Raw genomic sequence first — 26,869 nt, forward strand, 5'->3', positions numbered from 1 at the left:
CAGGTCAGCAGCCCAGCATGGAGAGCCCAAGAGGCCAGGGAAAGAGAAGGGCTTGGCGGGGGACGTACCACTCCTGCGTAGTGCACCAGCTCAAAGTGCGCCTCGTATTTGCGCTTCTTGTCTGGCCGTGGCTTCTGGAAGTTAGGCGACTTCCCGATGTGGTTGTCGTACAGCTTGGCCTTGAAGGACATGTCGGAGGCTTTCGGGAACATGCACTCCTCCTCCAGGATTGAGAGGATTCCCATCGGCTGCAGGAAAGGATACCCGTGAACCGCTCAGAGTTCGGCACAGTGGGGAAAGGACAGGACAGGCTCCCGCCCTATCCCAGCCCCCAACCAATCCCTGACAAAAATGCAGCCATCCTAGCACCTAAATTGCACGGGGGACTTGCTCTGTGCTACTGGCTGGGGACGTGCTGAGGCCCTTGCCAGGGAGGGAGAGTCGTCATTCAGGCCTCTGCAGAGAGGTGCTGGGAGAATGTGCCACGGGGCAAACTGTCACCACCTTGTGATGGCATTTCCCCATCATTCCCTCCCTACTGGCAGGATAAACTCTATTTGTGGAAAGCTCCCCCACCCCCACCCCCCCACCCCCGCATTACTTCTGGGGTTCCCCTAATCGGTAAAAGTCAGGGGGGATTTTCCAAGGCACAAGCTGGATTTTTCCATGCTCCCATAGGCCGTCCCGCTCCCCCGGACTTGTTTTTCATTTCCCTCTCGAGCAGTCAGGGCCAGGGTGAAATCCAGAACTCGCTGAGGGCTCAGCAAGCCATTTAGAACATTTACCCTACAGCTCAGTCTGGTGGCAGCCATCTATCCTACCCCTGTAATAAAAGGATCCACCAAACGGTATTGCTCAGCTGGATGCTTGGTTACAAACAGGGATTATCAGAGCCCTGTGCAGCCAAACCGTATGCTCAGCCCGCTCCGGTCTCACACAGCCACCCAAGCAGGCTGGCAGAGTCACTGACCCCCCATCTCCACGCCTCGTGCTTTACCTTCTCAATCAGGTCAATGCAGGCCTGCAGGTCCAGGCCAAAGTCGATGAAGACCCATTCGATGCCTTCTTTCTTGTATTCTTCTTGCTCCAGGACAAACATGTGGTGGTTGAAAAACTGTTGCAGTTTCTCATTGGTAAAGTTGATGCACAGTTGCTCAAAGCTGTTATACTGCAGGCACAAACCAAACCTCTGTGTCAGCAAAGGGGAGCATCCACTGGTCCCAGTCCGTCACTGATTCCACCCAGCCCATGAGGACAGGCCCAGCTGGGATCCCATTCCAGAACAGGTGGAAAGGAACTCAGCTGGGACTGAATCGGCACTCTGGGTCTCAGCAACAGCAGAGCAATTCCCAGGGGCTGTGGTGGGTGTATTCTGGGTTAATGAATTGACGCATGAGCTCCGTTCTCCATAGACACCCCTATCTTCATGGCAGAACTGCCAGAAGCCATGGGAAAGCTGCGTGTGTGCCTATGGCACTGAGTCTGTTTAATACACACCACCCCTGCAACCCACCTCAAAGATCTCAAAGCCTGCGATGTCCAGTACTCCGATGAAGAACTGCCTGGCCAGCCTGGTGTCCAGGGTTTTGTTGATACGAGTCACCAACCACTTGAACATGCGATCATAGGTGGCTTTGGCCAAGGCCCCGACTGCATACACCACCTGCCAATGCAATCCGGAAAGGGCTCGTCACATCAGGACTTGCTCCCTATTGGTTTCGTTCTGTCTACTACACCCAGCCTGAGGCAGTGAAGACCCATTACTCTCAGAGCAGGAAGGGGAATAGCCAGCCAGAGCCAAGAGAATTGCTGCTCCCACCAAGGGCTGTTCACATTTTCAGCCCTGAATTAGTCCGTGTGTTTGTGTTCATGCAGCCACTTATCTTGTGCCCTCCTCTCCTGACTAAGTGTACCTGCAGCTCCAGGCTGGGGTAGCCTGTCAAGGATGTGCTGGGGTCAAGAAACTTTTCAAAAGTTCTCCAGTGACTTAGGAGCCTGTGTCCCTTGGACTTTCTGACCCCCAGGCTCCCAAGTGCCTAAGTCACTTCTGAAGATGGAACATAGGCCCACGACTCAGATAGGAATGATCAAAAATGTGAATCCCAGGCTGGTGTGCAAGGTGGGTGTGCAATCCAGGCCAAGTTTTGGGTGTGCAGCTGAGGGTACTAAAACCTCATGAGCTGTGCTTGCAATCTTCCCGCCCTCGACAGTGGGAATCTCACAAGAGCTACTTTCTTGGGGAGGTTTCCACCATCTTGAGCCAACATTCTCAGGAGATTGGGGCTGCAGCTGAAGCACGAACCACAGAAATTAGGCCCCTCTGGTGTTTGGATCCAGCCCAGGCCAAACCACAGTGTCCAGGGATTTGAACCCAAACCCTCCACAAATTGAAGGGGTTCGAATTGAAATTCCAGCCTTGGCCCAACACTGTAAAATGCAATGGCCAAAAATATCCGGCCATCAACCCAGCGCACTCCCTGCTTCCACGTCACACTAGCAATGAATAACCGAGACAGCTGCTAAAAGGCAGCAACAGCAGGCTCAGCTTACACCATGCCCTTGGGGCTCCCAAACTCAGACTTTGTGGGGCCACCAGAGGGGTGAACTCCAGAGCTAAGGGCCCTGCACTGGGAATGCCACCCAAATCCATTGCTCTCCTGTAGGGCACAAAGCCAAGGGATTCCAGGTAAGAATGCAGGCAGGAGACTACAGTCCCAGCACACTCACCTGTTCCACGTTCTGACCTTTTGTCATATATTCATTTCCTACTTTCACTCTCGGGTGGAGCAGCCCTTTGATGAGGTCAGCTGAGCTGATTCCCATGAGGTAGCAGGCCTTGTCAGCACCTGCAATACATCATCAAACCATGAGGAAGCAGCCAGGCGATGGGCAGACTCAAGACAAAAATATAGGCTTCTATGGCTGAGATGATGCTGTCCTAATTCTGCTGGCTTTCACTAACCCGAAAATGCTCTGTAGTCTGCCCATCTGCCCGGTGGGCAGTGTCTGTATTGTGTTCTCCAGGGTGTGGTGTGTAAGGTGGAGTTGTAGGGGGCTTTTGGCATCTGGAGATTTTTGCACATGTGCTTCTCTGAGGTATTACCAACCCAGGGAATCTCTGTCTAGGAAGATTTGGTCCATCTTAACGACGTAGGGGAATCATTTCCTGTTAGATCAACATTCTCTTTGCCAGTGCAGCAGCACCAGCATGTATCCTGAACTGTGTAGCATTCACTGAGTGCTGTGCTCAAATATTGGGAACTGCCTGAGCTAAGGTTCCCTGCACAGCCTTTTCTCTGCCCTCTTGTGCAGAGAGAGGACAATGCAATAAAGGAGAACAATAAACCTTTGCACAGTGCAGCTGATTTGACAGAAGCAGACACAGTGTCCTGCACCAAACAGATGCTCAGAGGGGCAGGGCTACTGCGGGGAGTTCTGAGCACTGTGGGAGGCATGGCCCCTAGTCAATAGGCATCACCACATGAGAGGAATGTGGGAAAGGGAAGGGATGGTAGGTGAATGAATGGGAAACTTGACGGGGATTGTTTCAATGCTCCAGCCCTGTGATTTTCTGTCCAGCAGAGGAAGGAGTTCATGCACCCTGCTGGGCTCAGCAAAGCTTTTCCCAGCCCTACTCAGCTGTGTGGCAACTCACTTTCAGTGTTTTCGGCCTCCGCCTGCTCCTCCCGCTGCTTCTGCTTGAACTTCATGTTGCCGAAGTGCATGATGGCGCCCACTATTTTATAGCAGCCGTACTTCTCTTCATTGCTGAAGCCCAGGATGTCCATGGCATGCTGAGGGGTGACAGGCAACAAGGGTAAGCCAAGCCATTGTCCCAGCATACCTACCCCCACCAGCGAACAGGTGATCCAGGTGCTGCAGGATCCGCATGTTCACATGCCCCATCATAACGCATCCCCTGTGCAGCGTGGCCTATCCCGAGTGATCAAAAATCATGAGACAGACCCTGAGAAATCATGAGATTGGCTTAGACACCATAAACTGGGGGCTATTTTCATTTGGTATCTGGTTTTGGAGCCTTTACTTGGGACACATCTTCAATCTTTTCTCTGCAACCTTGAGAGCTAGAAACTCACTTCTTGGAAAGAAAGAAAGAAAGAAAGAAAGAAAGAAAGAAAGAAAGAAAGAAGCTCAGACTGTCACATAATCACATGACCCCAGGAGCTGGGGCTTTAAGAGAAAAACTAAATACTGCGAGACTCATAACCTCATTGTGAGTGTTGGCAGCATGATCACTTGGAGTAGGGTGGGTCCAAAAAGTTCTGTCAAAATTATTTTTAAATGAACTTTTTCACACACAAAAATGTCTGCTTTCAAATGAAAATGTTGCATTTTCAGCAAACCTCCCCCTCCCCCCAACCAAAACATTTTTGGTTTTCATTTATTTTGATTAAAAGTCAAAATTTTCAGAAGAAAATAAAACACTTTCCCGAACTGGGACAGTGTGCGCTATGCACGTGCCATTGCTTTGAACTTCTAGGGCGCAATGGCACAAATTGCCTTTTGCCAATGATCTCATTGTTCATCTACGTTACTTAGCAAACCTGAGTCACAGCGCTTTAATTTAGAACATCAGAGTGGCCAAACTGCATCAGACCAGTGGTCCATCTAGCCCAGTATCTTGTCTCCAATAGTGGCCAGTACCAAAGCTTCAGGTGAGCATACAGAACAGGGCAGATGCAGATGCAGACTGGACACCATTAGGCTTGAATAAAGACTGGGAGTGGATGGGTCATTACACAATGTAAAAACTATTTCCCCATGCTAATTTTTCCCTTACTGTTACTCACACCTTCTTGTCAACTGTTTGAAATGGGCCATTCTGATTATCACTACAAAATTTTTTTTTCTCCTGCTGATAATAGCCCACCTTAATTGATTAGTCTCGTTAGAGTTGGTATGGCAACACCATCTTTTCATGTTCTCTGTGTATATATTTCTTCCTACTGTATTTTCCATTGCATGCATCCGATGAAGTGGGTTTTAGCCCACGAAAGCCTATGCCCTAACATTCTGTTAGCTCTTTTGACCACTGCTGCGCATTGAGCTGGTTTTCAGAGAACTATCCAGGGTGACTCCAAGATCTTTCTCTTCAATAGTAACAGCTAATTTAGAACTCCTCATTATATATGTATAGTTGGGGTTATTTTTTCCAATGGGTATTATTTTGCATTTATCAACATTGAATTTCATCTGCCATTTTGTCACCCAGTCACCCAGTTTTGTGAGATCCCCCTGAACTCTTCACAGTCAGCTTTAAACTTAACTATCTTGAATACTTCTGTAACATCTGCCAACTTTGCCACTTCACTGTTCACTCCCTTTTCCAGATCATTAATGAACGTGACGAACAGCACTGCTCCCAGTACAGATCATTGAGGACCCCGCTCTTTACCACTCTTCATTGGGAAAACTGACCATTTATTCTTATCATTTGTTTCCTATCTTTTAACCAGTTACTGATCCATGAGAGGACCTTCCCTCGTATCCCATGACAGCCTAGTTTGCTTAACAGCCTTTAATGTGGGACCTTGTCGAAGGCTTTCTGAAAATCCAAGTACGCTATACCCACTGGATCACCTTGTCCGCATGCTTGCTGACACTCTCAAATAATACTAATAGATTGGTGATGCATGATTTCCCTTCACAAAAGCTGTGTTGACTTTTCTCCAACAAATCATGTTCGTCTATGTGTCTGATTATTCTGTTCTTTACTGTAGTTTCAACCAATTTGCCTGGTACTGAAGTTAGGCTTAGTGGCCTGTAATTGCCAGGATCACCTCTGGAGCCTTTTTTAAAAATTGGCATCACATTAACTATCCTCCAGTCATCTGGTACAGAGGCTGATTTAAGCCATAGGTTACATTCCAAAGTTAGTAGTTCTGCAATTTCACATTTGAGTTCCGTCATAATTCTTGGGTGAATCCCATCTGGTCCTGGTAACTTATTACTGTTTAATTTATCATTTAGTTCCAAAACGTCCTTTAGTGACATTTCAATCTGAGACATTTCCTCAGATTTGTCACCTAAAAAAAATGGCTCAGGTGTGGGAATCTCCCTCACATCCTCTGCAGAGAAGACTGATACAAATAATTCATTTATTTCTCCACAATGGCCTTGTCTTCCTTGAATGCTCCTTAACACTTTGGTCGTTCAGCAGCCCCCCTGGCTGTTTGGCAGAGGTCCTGTTTCTGATGCACTTAACAAATGTCTTACTGTTAGTTTTTGTGTCTTTAGCAAGTTGCTTCTCGAATTCTTTCTCGTCCTGCCTTATTAAAATTTTACACTTAACCTGGCAGAGTTTGTGGTCCTTCCTATTTTCCTTACTAGGATCTAAGTTCACCTTTCACCTTTCACCTCTAATGGCCTCAGTTACTCTGCTGTTTAGTCATGGTGACAGTCTTTTGGTCCTTTCAGTGCTTTTTCCGGTTTGGGGTACACATTTAGTGTGAGCTTCTATGATGGTGTTTTAAAATAGTCCCCATGCCGCTTGCCGCTCCTTTTAATTTCTGTCTAACAAGTGTCCCAATTTTTATGTAGTTCCCCTTAAAGCATTTAAAGTTAAAAGCTACCATGGTGGGGGGTTTTGGTATTATCCCCCCTACAAGCATATTACATTGAATTACATTATGGTCACTGCTATGGAGTGGGTCAACTAGAGTGACCTCTTAGACCAGATCCTGTGCTCCTGTTAGGATGAAAGCAACAATTGCCTCTCCCCTGGTGGGGGTCAGGACTAGCTGATTCGAGAAGCAGGCATTTTCTCTCTGACCCCCTGAGGTGACACTTACCCAGTCAATATGAGGATAGTTGAAATCACCCATTACTGCGCTTTCTGCTTTTCTAGGCTTTCTAACCTCCCTAGCATTTAGCAATCACTGTCACCATCGTGGTCATGTGGCTGGCAGTATATTCCTAATGCTATACTCTTATTATTCAAACCTGGAATTTCTATCCATAGAAATTCTACGGTACAATTTGATTCAGTTAAGATTTTTACCTTATTTGATTCTCTGCTTTCTTTCACATATAGTGCCACTCCCCCATCAGCATGACCTGCTCTGTCATTCCTATATATTTTAAACCCTGGTATTACTGTGTCCCAGTAATAGCTCAGTGGTTTGAGCATCAGCCTGCTAAACCCAAGGTTGTAAGCTTAATCCTTGAGGGGGCCATTTAGGGATCTGGGGCAAAAATCTGTCTGGGTATTGGTCCTGCTTTGAGCAGGGGGTGGACTAGATGACCTCCTGAGGTCCCTTCCAACCCTGATATTCTATGATGGATTGATTATCCTCATTCCTCCAAATCTCTGTGAGGCCTATTATATCAATATGCTCATTTAATACTCTACAAAAACAACAAGGAGTCTGGTGGCACCTTAAAGACTAACAGATTTATTTGGGCATGAGCTTTCGTGAGTAAAAACCTCACTTCTTCGGATGCGAAGTGAGGTTTTTACTCACGAAAGCTCATGGCCAAATAAATCTGTTAGTCTTTAAGGTGCCACCAGACTCCTTGTTGTTTTTGTAGATACAGACTAACACGGCTACCCCCTGATATTTAATACTCTAGTTCACCCATCTTAGAATTTAGACTTCTAGCAGTTGTATATAAGCACTAGTACATTTTGTCAATATTCAGTTGTTTGCCTTCAGGTGCTATATATAAATGTGACTCTTTTACACTTGACTGTTCCTCACTGGCTCCTATCTGTACTTTACCAACTTCTTTCCTATCCTCTTTATTAGGATACAGAGTTCCCCATTTCATTCCTAAGAGACATCCCCACCCAAACCGTGTGCTCTCCACACTTGTCAGCTTTCCCCCAGCCCTTAGTTTAAAACATCCTCTACAACCTTTTTAATTTTACATGCTCACAGTCTGATTCAGCTTTGGTTTGGGTGGAGCCCCGTCCCTCCTGTATAAGCTAATCCTTCCCTAAAAGGTTCCCTGGTTCCTAATTAACCTAAATCCCTCCTCCCCACGCCACTGTCTCATCCATGCATTGAGATCCTGCAGTTCTGTGTGCCTTACGGGCCTTGTGCGTAGAATGGAAATATTTTAAAGAATGCTACCATGAAGTCCCAGTCTTTAATCTCTTACTTAGCAGCCTAAATTTGGCCTCCAGGATCTCTCCCCTATATTTCCCTAAGTCACTGATACCTACATGTACCATGACCACTGGCTCCTCCCCAGCACTACCTATAAGTCTGTCTAGATGTCTCGGGAGATCCATTACCTTCACACCAGGCAGGCAATTCACTAGGCATTTTTCCTGGTCATCACAAACCCAACTATCTATATTTCTAATAACTGAATCCACCATTACTAGTACCTGTCTCATTCTAAAACTGGGGTTCCTTCCGGTATCCTCAGTCATAGGTTCCGACTCCATGGGTGCTCCAGGGCTGGAGCACCTACAGGGGAAAAACTGTGGGTGCTGAGCACCCACCGGCAGCCCCCCTATCAGGGGCCAGGACTCCGGGTTCTATTCCCGGTTCTGTCTCTCCGTGGTTTTCAAAATAGACGCTCACACCTACGTGTCTAGGGCTGTGTGCATCAGTGGTGGCCATGCGTCTCACTGGCCATTTGCATGGGAACGACCCCCTCTGGGTGCACAGTGATAGGAATGACACACACTGCCATACATGGCCCTTACCCATGCTGTGCCTTGCTTTCCAGTCTAGGAGTGGGGCTGAGAATGTGCCCTCCCTCACTGCAGGGGAGTGCCGGGGAGTGAATGTCTGCAAACCTCAGGGGCCCTTGCGGGACAGGGGCTGGAGATGTGCACAGGGTGACTATTAATAAAATATCAGCAGAGCTCAGCGGTATCTGAGCAAAGCTGGGCCATGGCCCCATTTCTCTCCAGGAGCATGTAAAGCCATTCTCCCCTCTGCCCAGGCCTCCCCCCTGCTCTGTCTCGCAGGTCCCATACATACGTCTGTAGCCATGAGCTCCTCGCCATCGTCCAGGTTGTCCACCGTTGTTACGCCTTGCGAGCAGAAGTGGTAGTCGTAGGGGTTGAGAGAGATCAGCAGCATATCTGGGAGCAGGAAGGAGAACAAAGATGTGAGGTACGGTCGGCTCCCCCGCATGCTGACCTATGTTCCAGAGTAGACCACTAGAAAGGCTGGCGCAGGACCGGATGGGGCCTAATGCTCTGCACAGCTCCAGGAATGAGCCCTAGGGCCCAGTGTAGCCAGGGCTCTGCGGTGGGACATGCCCTCTCTTGGCTGAGCTCTGGCCTGCAAACCTGGCGGAGGGCTAGGCTCCCAGGTGGACACCCCAGGCATCGGGAGGTAGCTGGAGGCTGGCTGGAGCCCTGCCCCTTGGAGCGAGCCATGAAGAGGGCAGTGCTCTGGGCACAGGCTAAGTGCAGTGGGATGTTTGGTATCTCCCAGGCTCCCTCAATCCTCGCCCATAGTGCGACATGCGCCATGCAGCTGGCCCTGGCGCACGCCACAAAACCCACTGCTCCTGGGGAGGCTCAGCTGGGCCGCGCGCTGCCATCTCAGGCAGCTTGCTGAGCAGCTGCTGCCAAACAGCAATGGAAAGCTACCCTGCTCTGCCTTTGCTCCACGTGTCCTGGTAATGCCCCAGCGTGCCAGTGCTCTGCCACTCCCCCTTCCCTGGACTCATTGCTCAGGCCCTTGTTAACACCACAGTGTGCCCATCGCATGGCTGTGGGTACAGCCCCCGCACTGCAGCAATGGCCCCCGGCGCCGTGGCAGGTACTGCTGGTGCCCAGTTCCCACTGCTAAGCAGCGCGCTCGCTGTGTCTCTGTGGGCAGGGCAGGGGGAGAGCTGGGTGGCTGAGGCGAAAGCCTCTGACGGTAACTGCCCAGGGCAGAAGAGGGAAGCATGGCTGGGTGTGACTCCCAGCCCATTCTGGTCTGTTGCTTCAGCTCAAGCTCCCTTGATGGGACTGGCTTGTGGGTCTGACTCCGGAAGGCCTGGTAGCCCCTCGCAAGGCCCATCTCTTCTGCAGCTCCAGCTCCCTTCTGCTATCTTCGCAATACTGCTGGGCTGGAGACTGATTTAGAAGCGGCTGTGCCTGCCCTCGTGACCCCCAGATAAGATTACTGCTCCACGGCTCTCCAGACCTGCCTAATAAGGTGCTGCTCACAAGCCAGCAGCAGGATCAACAGGCGGCAGCCAAGAAGCTTATCATGCCGTGTCTCTGCCAAGCATCTCTCCGGTGCGGAAAGGTTTCCTGTCAGCCGGCACCTGGATCCAGCCCCGCTCAGTGCCTGAGAGGTGGCTCAACAGCAGAGCCTGGCAGGGCCAGTTAGGATCATTTCTGGGCCCACCGCGAGATCCCAGAGGGCAGCGCTGGGTAACGACTCCTCTGCCCCCAGCACCCTCCTTCCAAGGGAGCTAGTTGGGCTCCCTCCCCCTGGGGGCCACTGATTTCACCGGGGGCTATGGTTGTCCAGGCCAGATGTGTTTACACTGTGGTTTCCCCCCAGCCGGTTGCTTTGACGCTGCTTACCTTGGAGCTCGGGTTTCTTCCCAGACAGGATCTGGTAGTAGATGTGGTAGCTTCTCTCACCGGGTTGCTGGAAAATCACTCTGGATTTTTCCAGCAAGTCTAGAAACAAACAGGAAAAAAAAAAACAGATTGGACTTTTTCTGGAGCTGATCCAGTGTCAGGGCAGAAAAAGAGCGTGTTGAATTGGCAGGTGTGCAAGGCTGTTTACTCACAGATATCAATGTCAGCGGAGGCCAGTTTCCCTGAGGGGCCAAAATGGATTCGGATGAACTTGCCCTAAGGGAAGGAGGTAAATGCTTAGGCTGGACAAAGGAACTAAGGCAGGTACAGCTGCTGTCCCGGGTGGGCAGCTCTTACAAATCAGACGGCTGGGGAGGGCTAAGGGTCTGTCTGTTCTCTGCCCTATGCTAATGCCACACAACTTTGGGGCTCAATACAAGGTGTCTGGGTGAAATTCTCGGGCCCGTGCTGGTCCCTTTTGGCTCAGCAGAGGGCTCATCCCCTGAGCTTTGCTCCCTGTGGCTGTGCTCTCGTGCAGCACTCAGAGGATGGTCGCAGATGGACCCTGACAGCCCCTGGCTCCTGGGCAGAGCTGCGTGATGCTGGGTCTGCAGCACAATTACCTGCAGAGTCATGGCCTGCTACTGCTGATCAAGCTCAGGAGACCCCACGACACTCCCAGGTCCCTGGTGCATCGGGGAATCCAGAGGGGACCAAGAATGCCACTGTGGCCTCCACTGTCTCCAGTGCATTAGTATGGAGATAAATGGGAACCAGGGGTTTGGTTGAGCCAAACCCAGGACCAGGGTTCGATGAAGGGGAAACTGCACCACCAGTGCACTAAGGCACCTCCCAGCATTGGCACTTCCAGCTCTCCCCGCTCTTCTTTGTGCCAGGCTCCTTCCTGGCACTGCCAGTCATCACCCACAGCCTGATCCAAGCCAAGATGGACCTTGGGCTGCCCCTAACTCCAGCCTCACCTTTTAGGGCCAGATCCTCAGCTGGTGTAAATTAAATGGCACAAGTCAGTGAGCTAGCCTGGTCAGTTAACATCAGGGAGTGGCATCGCTTTACAGCAGCGAAGGATTTGGCCCTACAGCCGACCCATCTAAAGAAGAGAGAGTTGCTAGTTCTGACAGTGATTTGCTCCCTGTGTAAAAGCTAGCTCTGGATATCTGTGGCCACCTCACACAGGCGTGGGTATGGATAACTTGAGCGTTGTTAGCTCTATAACTATAAACCCTGTGTATTAACAAACACATCCTGCTAGGATACTTACAAAGCGCGAGGAGTTATCATTTCGCAGGGTTTTGGCGTTGCCAAAGGCTTCCATAGCAGGGTTGGCCTCAATGATTTGATCCTCGAGGGTACCCTAGAAAATGCAGCCAAAGGATGGGTCAGCTTGTGCCTGTGGCATTAGTAACAGTGGCTCTGTTGCTACAGATGCAGCTAAGGGGCAGCAGGACACAGGGCAGGGGGAAGTGCTGTGTACTTCAACCCTCCACTACTCTCACTAGCTTCCCTTAAGGCCTTAGTCTCCAGGGTGGCGCCTTCCTACCTAGCACATCTTATTTTTTTAATTAACATTGGGGAGAACAGAGCTGGACTTTGAGGCCATGAATTCTGTGGCCATCTCCTCCCCTGCGAGTGGTGCCTATAAAGGTCTTGGCTAATAGCTCAGCTGTACGTGGGAGTCCTCTGAGACGGGGCCATAGCCATAAAGGCCTGGAGAGGAAGGCTCGTGGCACTGAGAAAACCTGCCTTTGGAAGCGAAGGGGTCCAGGAAATAGCCCAGGAAGAGACATTAACAACCCTCTGCAACATTCCTAGGTGAGTTTTCCTTTAAACACGTGTCAGAACCGTTCTCAAAGCTGTGGTGTGGTGTGCAGTGTTATAGGCATTGGCTGGGGAGAGCTTCAGAACTCCCTGATGGCCTCTTCACCGCAATGCCTCAGCCCCAGACTCATGTTCTTGTTATTACATTTGTATGACAGTAGCCTCTAGGAGGCCAGTGTGCCAGGCACTGTACAAACACACAGAAGAGACTGTGCCTGTCCCAAGAGCTTAAAGCCTAACTAGGCAAGACAGACAAAGGGTGTGAGGGGAAACTGAGGCACAGAGCGATGAAGTCATAGAAAAAGCAGAGCTGGGACTAGCACTCATGTTTCCTGACTCAGAGCCCGGTGCCCTAGCAATTAGACCATGGCATTATAACTTTGTACTACACCACACCATTGTGTCTTAGCCACTGTCTCCATATGGTAGGGTGTGCTTTCCAAATGGTTCCATAAAGCTACAGTCCACTTACACTATTCATCATCTGACTGCTGCCGACTGCTCCAGATACAGCCAAGCAGAACACTGACTATGCCAGGTGTACCCCCGAAATGCTCAGGCTGTCCTGATACTCTAGTCATGCCAAAGGGATGCAGGGCCTTGCCTACACCAGGAACCCAAGACGTGTAATTCTCCACAGGTGCCGCTCCACCAGAGCCACCAGCCATGGAAGCCACAGTGGAGACAGAGTGCTGGTGTTTTTCATCACTGTGTCTTTAAACGCCTGAGTCCTAACTACGCTAAGCTACTACTGCAGCTTCCCAGGTGGCGGCGTGGGCCGAGAACTACAGCGCTGAGTTTTGTCAGTAAGAGCATGTCATGTCACAGAGGCAGCCGGCTCTCCAGAGTCAAAGCTGTCCCTAGCTTTCAGTTCATTCTCTAATATCCTCCAGCCTCAGCAGATCCACCTGACAGAGGTCATGGCAGCACCTGCTCCGACCTTTCAAACAAGTGTATCTCAGTGTTTGAATGTTAGTTAACCCTATCGCCTGGAAACTCCAAAGCTGGGTGCTGGGTTTTGTATTTGGGGTTGCACCAAAGACTCTTTTTGCAAAGGCTCTCATTAGAGTAAGTCCCTCTGGCTTTCTGACCCAGAAATCTCCTTGCACTGAGCCATAAACACTGGGGGCAGAGCCCAAGCATGTGGCCTGCTCTAGTGGACTGATGAGAGGGCAGGGAGGCACTTGGGTATACTGTTCCCAGCTCTCCCACACTATGTGGCCTTATATTGCACGTAGGGCTGTGTATCCCTTGTTAATTATTATTAATTAGCACCTCTCCTCTCAAAGAACATCAGAGAGCTGAGTGAATTGGGTCTCCCGATCCCCACACGTGGTAGCTAAGTACTGCAATGCTTTCTTATAGAACTCGGGGGATTTATTAGGACACCACCAGTCAGGACCAACTGGTGCAGGAGAGCAGACTGGCTCATGACTTAGTTCCTGCTTTGCCCGGAGCTCTGGAAATGTTCAGTGGCGCCCCCTGCTGACCTCTCCCCCTGCATCCTCACTGTGCTACCTGCCCCTGAGCGGAGAGGCTGCAGCCCACCCGCCCTGGATGGCTTTGTTTGATGGGGGGCTTGGGAGAAGGGAGACTAGCAGTGAGCTGATTTCACTTGTCACCCCAGGACATAGCCAGCCTGTCACTTCCAAGCCAATGATAATGTACATCGTGGGTTAAAAATGGCCCACGTAAGAAACACCCAGACAAACACTTTGCTAACTAGAAGGTGAAATTCAAGTTTTAAATCTCTATCGATAATTTAAAGTCAGCAAACTGGGAAATTTGCTTAAACCCCACCCCATTCTTGGAAAATACCCCAAATAACCTAAACTCTGCACATGTACCCCCGGCCACCCTTCGCCCCCACTCCTGAGACAAGGGTACGCCAGTGCTGCATGCTTCCAAGGCACTGCTATTTTAGGCACACAGCCGTGACTACTATTAACCCACTACACATGGGCCACCTCCCTGCCGGGCACCATCTGCAATATCCCTCCCCTTTCCCTTCGAACACATGCCCAAGACTGACCAGCTCCTGCTTGGCCAGCCCAGCACACTCTCCTCACACCGCACACTGGACTTTGGCCAGCCATTTGCACCTTTTACTAGCCACAGGGCTCAGCTCCCTGAGCCAGCAGAAGTGCTGAAGCCTTATCTCACTGCAACTGGGCTACATATCCTCCGATGTCTCAGCCGCACTGGCCATGGTTTCCGGTGTTTGCATCCACAGATGAAACACCAAGGGACGGGGTTTAAAGTATCTCAGCTATCAGGGTCCCTAGGCAAATCACTGTGATTTCCAGGGTTGAGTGTCAACTAGCAGCAATCCTGGCCATAGACATGCCTCTGCCTAGCATACAGGGTGCACAGCATGTGCCCTTACAGTTGTTTGGGGTTGGACTGGAACCTTAACTCTGAAGTTTCTGGTCACTGCAGTGTGCTCTGAAGGTTATTTTCCTGAGGTCACTGATCCAGATTAGCTTTCTTAACTCCAGCTAGCACAGTTTCTTACCTGGGAATATGATCTAACCCCCTCCCATCCTCTCTCTGTTGCTCTGAGATCACATTGAATCCAAGATAGCTGGCTGCTAATATTGGAACAGATTGCCTTTGAAGGGATATGTTAGAGAAAACAGCTGTCTAGTTCACGTATAACCTTGAGACGGGAGGAGCAGATGTGGGCTCGGGTTCAGGGCAGCTCCCACTGGACGGATTCATCCAGCCTTATTGACTGTACTGCCTGCAGCCCACCATGGGCTCGCAGCCCTTTGATTACATGGCTCTTTACGTGATGCTGTGATTCACAAGCACTTTACCCTCCAATGCAGAGCTGGACTGGGGGACCCTGGAGCACAGCACACTGGTCCGTTGGGCAGGTGTAACATGGGAGCCAGAGTTATATACTGCATAACGGAGCCACTTGGGCTTTGGACGATGATATTTTCGATGTACAGCTACCATTGTAAATGCAACCGTTTGTGCAGCACCCTAGGTCCTCACTCCCCACCCCCAGCACCACCGACAAACTGTTACCCATTGGGATTAGGGACATGTTACTGCTAAACTATCCAGATTTAAAGTAGGGGATGTGCATGACAGAGTGAAACTAGGCTCCTGGGGTTCCGCTCAGTGCTCTGGCCCCAAAGTTTAACAGTTACTCTCATTTAAATGAGGTACCCTCCCAAAGCAAGCAGCCACTGCCATCTGGACCCCAAGGGCTGGTAGTGAAGGCCGTACTCAGGTCAATGCCTGAGGAAGTCAGCGAGAGCTTAACTGCTTCAGGACTGGCCCTTTTTAGACATTTCTGGTTTGCAATGCAACCTCTCACAGAGCCACAGCCTGGCAATAACTTCCAGCCCCCGTTCCACTGAGGCGGTGAGACAGGCTTGAAGTGAACTGGGAGCTAAAGAAACTCCATCCCCAGGGCAGGATAGAAAATCCCAGCCTGACTCAATGCCCTGCAATGTGCAGATCCCAATCCTGGTGACAGTGATCCCTCCACTGAAAGAGAAGCTGCTCTACAAAGAGACACGCAGCCTCCCTGGATCCTCTCAGCAACCACAAGAGCATTTTCCAGCTGCAATACTGCCTTGTCACCTCAGAAAATGCAGTGCGGTACACAGGGGCCTGATTCTGATCTCGTGTCAGTTTCACAATGATACCATTCCATTGACATCACTGCAGTTACTCTTAACTTGCACTGGCACAAGTGAGCTCAGAAAAGGCCCAACACTTCTCCACCACTAGTGGGAATTAACAAGGTGCTGCTTACCAAGCCTGGCTGCTCATTTGAGGAGTGGCCCCTATTCCCTGTAACACTTACCCCAGTTTTAGTGGCAGGAGCTTGCTAGAAAAAGGAAAGAAAACTGTCTTTAGAATTCCAGAAGGGACAGGTCAGAATCACAGAACGCATCAATCAAAATAGCAGGGCGTTAAAATTTAGTTACTAAAACGGTCCAAAAAAATCGAAGGATTAAATTTCAAAAAATACACCAAAAATATGTTAAATAGATTAGCTCAAGAAAAAGAAGAAAAGCACCAAAAAGCAGGAACAGTTAAATCCAAACCCAGGGAAGAGGAAAGGAAAAACAATGCTGGAGAATTGCTTATCCAATACCTGAAACAACCAGTCTGCTTCTGCAAGGGAAAGCAGGCTGAGGCATCAAGTACCCAGAAGGAATAAGCAATTGCAAGGGATCTCAAAAATAACCAACACCAAAGAAATGCGAGAAAGAACCAAAACAAGAGCAAGAAAAAGCAGAAGATGGAAAAGGACCAAAATGAACAAAAGAACAAAAAAGAGAAAAGGGGGAAAAAGGCAAAAAGCAAGGCTTAAAAGAGACAGGGGTGGAAATGGGAGGGCCCCTTTACAGTGTCTGAAAAAGAAAATATGTTGGGGTGAAGGAAAAGGTGGGCCCAAAAGACCCCGGTGTGGCTGATCAGTTTGGTGAGCCACTTAAAAACTCCATTTCCCCAAGATCAGTTGTTTCAAGCCTTGCTTGTTCAAAAGTCAAAGGAAAAGCAAAGCCCGTGAGGGGCCAGATCCAAACACGCTTCCAAATGCAAAAAGTTACAAAAAAAGAAAAAGAAGAAAAAAAAAGAAAAAGAAAACAGCCAAAGTGTGTTTCAAATGAGGGTCTTACTCCTTTCTTGCCCGGCGTGTCGCCCAGGGCTGCGACAATGGCAAAGTACTGAATGACCCGCTTGGTGTTTACAGTCTTACCAGCACCAGATTCTCCGCTTAGGGTAACAGAAATACACAGATCAAGAAAATGAGGCAGAGTCAGGCAAAACCTTTACACAGAGACTCAGAAAACTAAGGACACGGCCCAGCCCCCCCAGCGGTGTCATATAAAAAGGAAATCTCCGAGGGAGATGTTCGGCCCTGTCTGGCCCTGAGCAGCCCGTGGTCCCTTCCCATTGGCTAACGCTCTGCACGGGGGCAATGTGGGGGTTTCAACCACCGGGCTCAGCCCCTGTGGTGCTGCACTGGCACAATCCCCTAGAACAGACGGGCAAAGCTGCTGGACTTTGCAGCGGAGTGAGTGACCTCTCCTGGTGTGAACCCAGCGCGAGCGGCGCCACTGCCCGTCTGGGCTTTGCCCAGCTGCATTAGGGAGCTGTAATGGGGCGGCTCCACCAAGGGCAGCCCCCCCGAGGCTGACACTGGGGCAAATCACCACTGCAGACATGGCCAGTGACTCCACACAGTGCCAGGTGGGGAAGTCTCCCCCTCCCCAGGCTCCTCCTGGTCTGTTGCACGCTTGGTATGAACTTCAGCGCTCCGGGGGCTCAGCAAGGAGCCGGCCCCCTCCTGCTACAGCTCAGGCTTTGACACTTTCACCCACAGTTCCCTGTGGGGTGAGGGGCTCCTATGGTCTGTGGAACATACTCTGCCCTCCCTCACCCCCCAGAGGGAGCCCACTCGGTTTACAGAGGAGGGCCAGGAGTCCAGGTGAGACCCGGGGGCTGGCTTCTTTAGCAGGCGGGCTAGGCAATTCCTGCTGCCCTGGTCTGCGCTGCCCGCTGGCACTGGCTCACGAGGCCTTGCAGTGATTTCATGCCTAGAGTTAGCTGCTCTTCTATTGTAATCCCAGATCACAAAGAGCAGGGATGGGTGTGGGGGGAGCTGCCGCAGGACAAGAGCCAAGCATCTCCCGCCTCAGCCCCTGCGTTACCTAATTAGGCCATGGCTGAGGCTAAAAATGTCAGTGGCTCCTGGCAGCAGGGTAGGGCCCTTCAGAGAACTTTATATAGCCCTCATCTATATGTCACTTGAACTTAAATTGCCTGCCCCCTCCCCCATGACGCTCCTGGGCCTGGCTGCCTCCTCTGCCCACCAGTCCTGTTCAGGAGCACCATGCATGTTCCTCCCGGGCACAAGGCCTTAGCTCCCCAAGCTGTGGGCTAGCACCACACACCCCGGGGCTGAGACTGGGAAACACATTGCTCCAGGGGACCCGCTTGGGAGATTCCTGCTCTGTGATGCCAGCACCAAGCGCAGGGTGAGCAGCGGCCCTTGCCACTGTCACCAGATGGGCTGCCCTGGAGGGGCTCTGGCAGCCGATGGTGGGGGTGTGACGGAGACTTGTTTGGGGGGGGTGGCAGCCAGCGAGGCCTGGCTGGGGACCTCATGAGGAGCCAAGTGGTCTGACAGTTGTGAGGGGATGCAGCTGGGGGCATCACATCTCATGGGGGGAAGGCTGCTAGTCAATGGGTCAGTCCAAATGACAGAGGAGAGTAAACCACTGCCAGGGACTCCAAAGACAACTTGTATCCTGCAGTCCTCTCATTCATCCTCCCCCCCCCCCACCCCGCCCCGCAGAAGAATTGGGCCCAGGAGCCTAACCCAGAGACACGTACAATGCAGGCAGGGAACAATGGCCAACGAAGGGAAGCATGGGTCACTTACGTGATGAGCATGGACTGGTTCTCACGATCTGGAAAAGAAAGAGCCAGTGTTAGACTGAAACATACCGAGATCGCTTGGAGCTCTGAGAATGCTCCAGGGCTGCCGTGGGTCTGCGTTTTCCCTGTTCATCCACAGCCCCACCTGTCTGGTCAGTGACCATGGTATTCCCCCTCATCCACAGCCCCTCCTGGCTGGTCAGTGACCCTGAGGATTCCCCCTTCATCCACAGCCCCTCCTGGCTGGGCTGGTGACTATGTTCACCTGACTTATTAACACCAAGCTTTCCCAGTCCGAAAGGTCCAAAATGAGGCTGTGGGTGCGGGAGTTCCCTCAGGCTCCAGGGGACTGGCACCCCTGGGAAGAAGTATCCTGGTGTCTTGACATTTCTAGAGTGTTTCTTTTTATCCTGCTGTATCTTCCCCTCCTTCTCTAGACCTGGCCCCACAGCACAAGCCTGCGCCAGCCCACTGTGCTGCCAAGGCCCTGGCCTCAGCACTGCCAGAGCAGCCCAGAGTCCATGCAGGTAGGTGCCCTTTCTCCTCATCACCCTGACTGTCCAGCCAAGGTAATTTATGGGTCGTATCCCCTTTTAGGGGATTGTTACATGGCACCATGGGGGCTGGGCAGCCTGGTTCAGGCCAGCTAAATGCCAGGGCTGCGTGTGGTGATCCCTCGAGGTACAGGCTCTGACGCCCACCCAGAGTCTGTTTTGCTGGAGGAAAGGTGCTATTGGTTACTGGTCAGACTTGCTTGTAATCAGTGTTTTTAACAGTGGTCCAGAACTCCCGTTCTGAGCCCAGTCCGGACACAGACGGTCGGGTTTCTCTGGAGCTGGGCTTGATCCAGGCCCATCTGTGCTACTGTGCATTAGTTTCCTCTTGTGAGGTGATGCCACAATGCCCTCCCCGCAGTCTCCCTCCCAGTGAACAAGGTCCCGCCTCCGCTGGGGGGCGAGCACAGGGAGGAGAGGGAGGAAAGATAGAAGCTTACTGCGCAACATGTCGTTGTAGGCGTTGTCTGCAATGGAGTAGATGTGGGGCGGGACCTCTGACCTCCGCTTGCCCTTATAGGCTGCTACCACGGGGGAGGTGTAGACTGGCAGCCACTTGTAGGGGTTTATGGTGACACAGAACAAACCTGAATAGGTCTGAGAGCAGAGAGGAGGCAAGTGAGTGCAGAGGGACACAGCTGCCTCAACACAGCAGGACAAAGACTTTTCAAAGCCACTGGGCTCAGAGCTAGAGATGCCGCAATGGAGCCCACCTGTCTGCACCATGCTGCTTCCTTAGCCTATTTCAGAACAAGGATGCAACCAGCCTTAACAGCGATATTCCCTTGTGCTGCCAACCTACCTTACCTTAATGGTGACATTCCTCTCCCACCCCATGGGCAGCAGGTCTATCCATCGCTATCCCCTCCACCCAGGCAGCTTTCCCTCCTGGAAAGCCACCGTTAGCGTCTCCTCGGATGTCCTCAGGGCAGCCAGCTTTAGCCTTATCTTCAACGGCGGCTCCAGGCACCAGCACTCCAAGCGCATGCCTGGGGCGGCAAGCTGCAGGGGACGCCCTGCCGGTCCCTGCGAGGGCAGCAGTCAGGCTACCTTCGGTGGCTTGCCTGCGGGAGGTCCGCCGGTCCCGTGGATTCGGCGGCAATTTGGCAGCGGGTATGCTGAAGCCACGGGACTAGCGGACCTCCCGCAGGCATGCCGCCGAATCCGTGGGACCGGGGACCTCCCACAGGTGCGCCGCCAAAGGCAGCCTGCCTGCTGTGCTTGGGGCGGCAAAAAAGCTAGAGCCACCCCTGCTTATCTAGAAATCCTTCCAGTGTTAGGAATTTGGGGAAGCATCTTGAATTGTGTTTTGTTTTGCAGACTCCGTGGTGAGCGAGTCTCTTCACCTGGCATCCCGAGATCAGCCCGGAGGCTTATTTCTCTTTAATATGTTTTCCAAGTGAGTCTAATCAGTGCATATAAATCTACCTCTTTTTCTACCTAAGTCTGCCTGAGGATTTCTAATGCATCTATATGACTCCCATGTCACAAGGAATACTGAGTGGGAGGGGTTCCCGAGGCATGACAAATCCAGGGCATAGCTATCCTGATTCGACATGACCCTGGCTGGGATAGCCAGTAATCTGGGACAATCAAGGGGAGAAATCTATGGTAGTTTTGAGTTGGTGCCATTTGAATCAGCATTGACTTCTGAGTGTGCTGGCCAGGGCTCTACGTGTCACCCTCACGCCCTGTACAGCTTCACTTACATAGATCATCCAGTGAGCGTAGCGGCGCTTCAGGTTGTATAGCACTGAGGCCTCGTTGAGGTGCGTTAGCATGGCCATGTCCTCAATCATATCAAACTTGGGAGGGTTCATCTGCTGGATGTCGTCCTCCTTGACAACCCGGGTCTGCAGGGAGGAAGCAAAGCAGGGGAGCCTGAGTTTGTCCTTGGTTCCTTCCAGCTGGGACCAGGCCCTGCAATCACCATTAGCACTGACAGGACACCACGCTGTTTGCTCCCATCTGTCGTGCAAAGGGCTTGATTCTGATCTCATTTACACCACAGTAAATCCTGCTGGTGGAAGCACTCCAGATTCACTCCAGTGTAAAGGGACGCAACATCTAGCCCAGTCTCGTGTCTGGGCCTCATACCCTCCTGTGACTCTCTGAGGCCAGATTCTAGCTGCCCCGGCAGTGTCTAAGGAGAATGCAGATCTCTGATGCCATCCCCTCACCCCCGGCCTGGTCTCCATCCCTGCTTTCCTCCCGAGGGCAGGCAGTGAAACATCTTTGCTCAGCTGGGCACAGTGCCCCCAGGCTGGGGAGGAAGTGCAGTGCCTGAATACATCAGTGGTGACTGTTTGGAAAAGCAGGGCTTGGCTTTTGCCAAGGGGAGAATGACACAAATGACCTAATCTGGATATGGAACGCAAGGGAGCGAGGGGTATTTGCTGGGCACCTGAGCTCATGCTACAAGAGGGCACCTGCAGGAGACAATTGTGCTGGAGACCAAGGGCAGGTCTGTGCTTAGGGTGACCAGACAGCAAGTGTAAAAAATCGGGACAGGGGATGCGGGGTAATAGGAGCCTATATAAGAAAAAGACCCAAAAATCGGGACAGTTCCTATAAAATCGGGGCATCTGGTCACTCTATCTGCACTAGAAGTGCTACATTGGTGTGGTTGCACCAGTGCAGCTGGGTCACTGCAGCGCGTCTGGTGAAGTTGCCCTATGCTGAGAGGAGATGTAATTACCGCACCTCCGCGAAAAGCAGATGCTTTGTTGGCGGGAGAGTGTCTCCCATCGCCACAGCGCCGGTGTGGACAGCACTTAAATTGCTCGTGGCGGAAGGAGTCTGCTTCACACCCCTCGGTGACGTAAGTGGTAGAGGAGACCTGCTCTGAGGGGTGAGCTCGTTCCACTCCAGAGGCATGCTCAGCACTGCACTGAGAATGCACCCGGTGACTGTGGCCCCGTCTGGCTCTGCAGACCTGCTCCCCCTGCGTCGGAGTCAGAGCACAGGGGAGCCTACATGACAAAACAGGGCGGTCACTGCTGTCTGCTCCTCCCACAGAGCTGCTTGCACCATGCGGGTCAGGGACAGCCGTGCAAAGCCAGCAAAGCTAACAGTGTCACTGGGGCGGAATTGGCCTCTGTCTTTGGGGATGATGGGTGGGAAGGAAAGGACTGGCTCAGGGCCCAGGGTGATTTTACAGGGCTGGCACATCGAAAAAACAGCAGCATCTAGCGCCTCAGGAGACCAAGCCCCAATCCCATCTGGAGCCATGTAACTAGTTCCCATGACATGGACTCCCCCAGAGCACAGACAGGGGCTGCCCTGCACTGTCCTTTCACAGGGGTATGTTTCAGAGCAGGGCTCCCCTCCCAGTCTCCCTAGCTGCCAGGGCCCATTCCCTTGCCTCGTCTCCAGCAGCCCAGCTGTAAGAAAGTGGTCATGATAGGGTCAGTGGGTTAGCCAACGTATTATAGGATGGAGCCATGCTCCGCCCTTGCCTTACCTCCTATTTAGCCAATGGGAGTTTCTCCCACTCTGCAGTTAAATAAAGCATCAGGTTCCCAGCCTGCAGTGCTGAGAGAGGCTTTTTTGTTGTTGCACTGAGCAGTAAAACATGCTTTCTGCCCCCCCACAGGGTTCTTCCAGAGGAGCACGCAGCTAATGTACGACAAGCCGGAGCACCATGTGCAGCTCCTGCTGGGGCAGAGCAATGTGAGGGTGGAGGAGGGACACTGGGCACAGGACAAAGGAGGGCCATGGAGTGGCTCTCATGCCACTCCACTTCCCCCGTGAAAAGCAGCCCTGCTGTCCACACCCCAGCTGCCAACCCCTTCCCCTGTGCCATCTGCCTCTGGCCAGACCTCCCAGCTGCCAACCATGCCACTCTGGTGATGAGCATCTGGCCAGACCCCCCTACTACCTGCCAAAATTGCCATATTCCTCCCCCCAGGCACGGACTCCTTCTTGCTTCTTGAGGAAGCTTATCGCACTGTCTGAGCAACCCACTGCGAGAGATCAGAAATACCAGAAGGCGTGCTCTAGAGCATGGGCCTGCCCTGGGCCCCGGCACATGGCCCGGCTGCTCTAACAGCTCTTTTCCATCCAGTGCTACCGGTCAGTGCTGAGTGCTCCTGCTGCTACGTGCCTTACTCCTTTCATGGGCAGTGGGGCCATGGGGCAGTCCGGTTACGGGTCATCTCAAAGAATATGGTACAGGGAGCGTTAAACAGCCGACATGTACAGACCATCCCTTGTCAGTGTCTTGATTTAAGCCTATACATCTAAGTACTGGAATAGCTCTCACATTACCCAGAAGCAGAATTTAGGCAGGCTTAGAGATTTAGATAGACCTGCTTGGAAAAATTTTGTCACAACAGTTTTCTGTTGGAAAATGCCATTGCAATGAAACGGATTTTTTTGGTTTTGTTTGTTTAAATTGTATTGATTTTGATGAAGTTTCAATTAGAAAACAATGGAAACAAACGTTTTGAAAACACCAAAACATCCCATCTCGATTTTTCATTTTGAAATGACTTTTTGTTTTGAAATTTACTTTACTTTATATATTTTTTTAAATTAAAAAGAGTCGAAATCGAATGAAACTTATTGAAATAAAATGTTTCGGTTGACCTGAAACAGTTTTTGAGGGCATTTCATTTTGTGAAATACTTCGGAGTTTTGACTTTTTGTTCCAATTCAGAATGAAAGTTGTTTTGAAATCTCAAAATTTTTCATGGAACAGAAAATCTGTTTTCCAACCAGTTCAAGATTTTGACAGACGTAAGCTATTGCTCATTACATTGACTAGCACCATAGCAAGGCAAACAAAGAAATACATAGTTCACTGGGTACATAGGACATGACTCTCTGTTCAGTTACTCCAGTTTTACACTGGTGTTACTCTGTTGAGAAGTAGGGTGGCCAGATGAGGGAAAGAAAAAATCGGGACACGGGGGGGGGGGAGAGGCCAGTCAGTCCCTGCCAGCGGAGCAAAAAAAAGCGCTGCCGGCGGATATCGGAACAATTTGCGTCCTGACCAAAGATCGGTCGGGACGCGGGACACACCCCGAAACATTGGGACGGTCCCGATTTTATCGGGACATCTTGTCACCCTAGTTGAGAAGTGGTGTTACACTGTCATAAAACTGTTCTAATGGAGTGGAGAATCCGTCCCAGAAATTATTTTTACCATATATTATTTTAGTAAGTAGAAATTGACTGGAGCAGATTGTGATCTTACACCAGTGTAGTTCTGGAGTTCCATGGGTCTCATTCCAATCTCCCAGCGACCCTATGCGGGTGTAACTCCCTTGATTTCTGACGACTCACTCCTGATTGCCACTGGTGTAAGTGAGATCAGGCCCAATGGATTGATGTGGGTGGAGCAGAGTTCAGAATCTGGCTCTATGTGTATTATAATTTAACAACCTCTTAGTCATATGTATCTAAACACTATAATGAAACTGAGGTACCCAGATACTGTGACACTGAGTGCTATGGTGATCCCTCCAAGCAATGTAGTTAGTTCATTAAAATGTTGGACAAAGTCTGCTCTCTATAGTACTGGTGTAAATTCGGAGTAACTCCAGATTTACACCAGTTTCCCTTATTTCCTGCTTTGAATGGTTTTCTCTCAAGATTAGCTGAATAATTTTGTCCAAGGGAGCAACTGGCTGTTTGCAAACGGAGCAGACGTCTCCTGTTGGCTATTGTTACAGCTGTTAAGATGCCAGCTGATCTAGGCTGGGGAAGCCCTACTGTCATTCTTGCAGTCTGTTGTTTAGAGAGGACTTTTTGAAACTGAACATTTGATGCTGGTTTATTGAAGCCCTGGCATGTTTGGCAAGTCAGACAGCATATTGTACATTACGGTGTAACAAAATCCATTTACACTACGGAGCTGACTGATCGCAGGTTGATCACTTACGTGCTATAAGTAAGAACTTGTCTAGTTTCAGAAATGAGCTGTTCACACATACGTGCCCCCCCTCCCCCATGCATTCCTTTCCTCTGTGCTTCTTTCCCCCATTCCTATGGCCATCCTTCGAAAACCAAACTTTAAAAATCAGGATTGTTTTGCTTACGTCTTTATTTTTGGTTTCCACGATGACTTTGCCACCAGAGATTTCTTTGATTTCAACCTCAACATAGGCTTCCTTGTCATCTGGGATCCAAGCTCGTTTCTTACCTTCAGGTCCAAAAGAAAAGAGAAGAAAACTCAGTCTGAAGCGAAGGGAACTGTTTGCTCTTGTCACTAGCTTCCAGAGAGCAGTAAGAACACAATCTAGCAATATTAAGGGACATTTGTTTTTTCCTTCCAGTGTTTGTGGTCATTTGACCGGTATTTCCTGGGAGTTTTCATGCTGGGTGCTTGTTTAATTTTCCCCAATTAATGCTAAGATTGATTCTGGTCTGTTGTTTGCTGCATTTTTGGGGAGACATGTGGAAAACACAGTTTAGGGAATACAAAATTCATCCCTCCCCCCGATTTATTTATTAGCCCTCCAAAATGTATCCTGGCACAAATCCAGGGCTTTTTTATCCCAGGCACACTCTAGCTGTGCAGCAATGGCGATGGAAGGAGTGGAAAGATAATATGAAGAATCTGTCACCCAAATCTATGATGATCCCTGTTCATCACCAAAGTGAAATGGGAGGAGGGCTTTGCTGAGATCTGTTTCTGTGGAACGGGCATTGCTGGCTCCCTCAGTCCTTCTGGGCACTTTACCTAGGCGCAGATCAACAGCCACCTTGTTACCCTCCACACTGAGAACCACAGTGACTGCCAAAAGCAGCTGCCGCCTTTCACTAACACTGAGTTATTCTGGTCCTCTGACTTCTTACCAGTGAGCACAAGAGCAGGGCTGCAGGTGGGGGGATTCCACTGCTGCAGGAGCGTACGAGAAGCACGGGACAAAATGATGCTACAAAACCCTACCAGGGTCCACAACACTGGGAAGGGAGCTGGGAATACTCTGCAAACCAGGCCATGGACATGAGAGCCCATGTGACCAGCATGTGCCAGGCTCAAGGTGCTGCTGATCTTACCATCGAATGGGATAGTTTGAAGCTTGAGCTGCTCTGTGTAGCTCTTCCGGAGGAAGTCAGCAGCCTCCCCGAACTCGCTCAAGTCCAGCATAGCCATCTTGCCTGCCGGGAGGGAGAAGACTGGGCAGCAGCAAAGAAAGAAGAAGCCAAAGACTTGTGAGCCCTGAAATGGAGGGAAAGTAGAGACACAGAGTCAGTCCAGAGAGACAATGCCAGTCCACAGGCTGCTTACAGAGGGCAGATACAATTTTCAAACATTCCATGAACTTAAGAGGGCCCAGGAGGATAACAGCAGTAATAAACAGCCCCAGATCTGCCAATGTAATTACTAACCACACTGTACGCCTACCATCTATATTGCAATGCACATCTCGGCTGTCTCTCTTAGTGGGTGGAAACAGAGCTTGGATCCTGAGTCTGCTGAAATCTACCCACTGCACATTTGGATTTCCACCAGCAGCCAAGGCGGCAGAGAGAAGCCCGCTTTTCACGATCACCTCTGGCAGCGCAGTTCCTGCTCTGTAGCTCCTCAGAGGCAGTGCCACTT

The 26,869-nt window shown here is 50.8% G+C and overlaps 1 protein-coding gene across 2 annotated transcripts in view; it reads right to left on the reverse strand.

Annotated features, from left to right (window-relative positions):
• MYH7B (myosin heavy chain 7B) overlaps window positions 1-26,485 on the reverse strand; it is a 52,690-nt gene extending 26,205 nt beyond the window's left edge. The window contains exons 1-16 of one of the 2 annotated variants that reach the window (XM_054045581.1): window positions 26,323-26,485; window positions 25,359-25,462; window positions 21,024-21,167; window positions 19,755-19,911; window positions 18,765-18,792; window positions 16,996-17,092; window positions 16,176-16,199; window positions 11,793-11,885; window positions 10,726-10,789; window positions 10,514-10,612; window positions 8,961-9,064; window positions 3,656-3,794; window positions 2,728-2,846; window positions 1,514-1,663; window positions 998-1,168; window positions 69-248 (exon numbers count right to left, since the gene is read on the reverse strand). In XM_054045581.1, coding sequence (XP_053901556.1) covers window positions 69-248; window positions 998-1,168; window positions 1,514-1,663; window positions 2,728-2,846; window positions 3,656-3,794; window positions 8,961-9,064; window positions 10,514-10,612; window positions 10,726-10,789; window positions 11,793-11,885; window positions 16,176-16,199; window positions 16,996-17,092; window positions 18,765-18,792; window positions 19,755-19,911; window positions 21,024-21,167; window positions 25,359-25,462; window positions 26,323-26,419 — 1,770 coding nt within the window. In that variant the 5' untranslated portion in view covers window positions 26,420-26,485. Of the gene's footprint in view, window positions 1-68; window positions 249-997; window positions 1,169-1,513; window positions 1,664-2,727; window positions 2,847-3,655; window positions 3,795-8,960; window positions 9,065-10,513; window positions 10,613-10,725; window positions 10,790-11,792; window positions 11,886-16,175; window positions 16,200-16,995; window positions 17,093-18,764; window positions 18,793-19,754; window positions 19,912-21,023; window positions 21,168-25,358; window positions 25,463-26,322 lie in introns of those variants that run through there. The other variant, XM_054045583.1, reaches the window with a different exon arrangement.
• Between the last annotated feature and the right edge of the window lie 384 nt (window positions 26,486-26,869).

Source organism: Malaclemys terrapin, chromosome 12, assembly GCF_027887155.1.
Source record: "Malaclemys terrapin pileata isolate rMalTer1 chromosome 12, rMalTer1.hap1, whole genome shotgun sequence".
NCBI lineage: Eukaryota > Metazoa > Chordata > Testudines > Emydidae > Malaclemys > Malaclemys terrapin.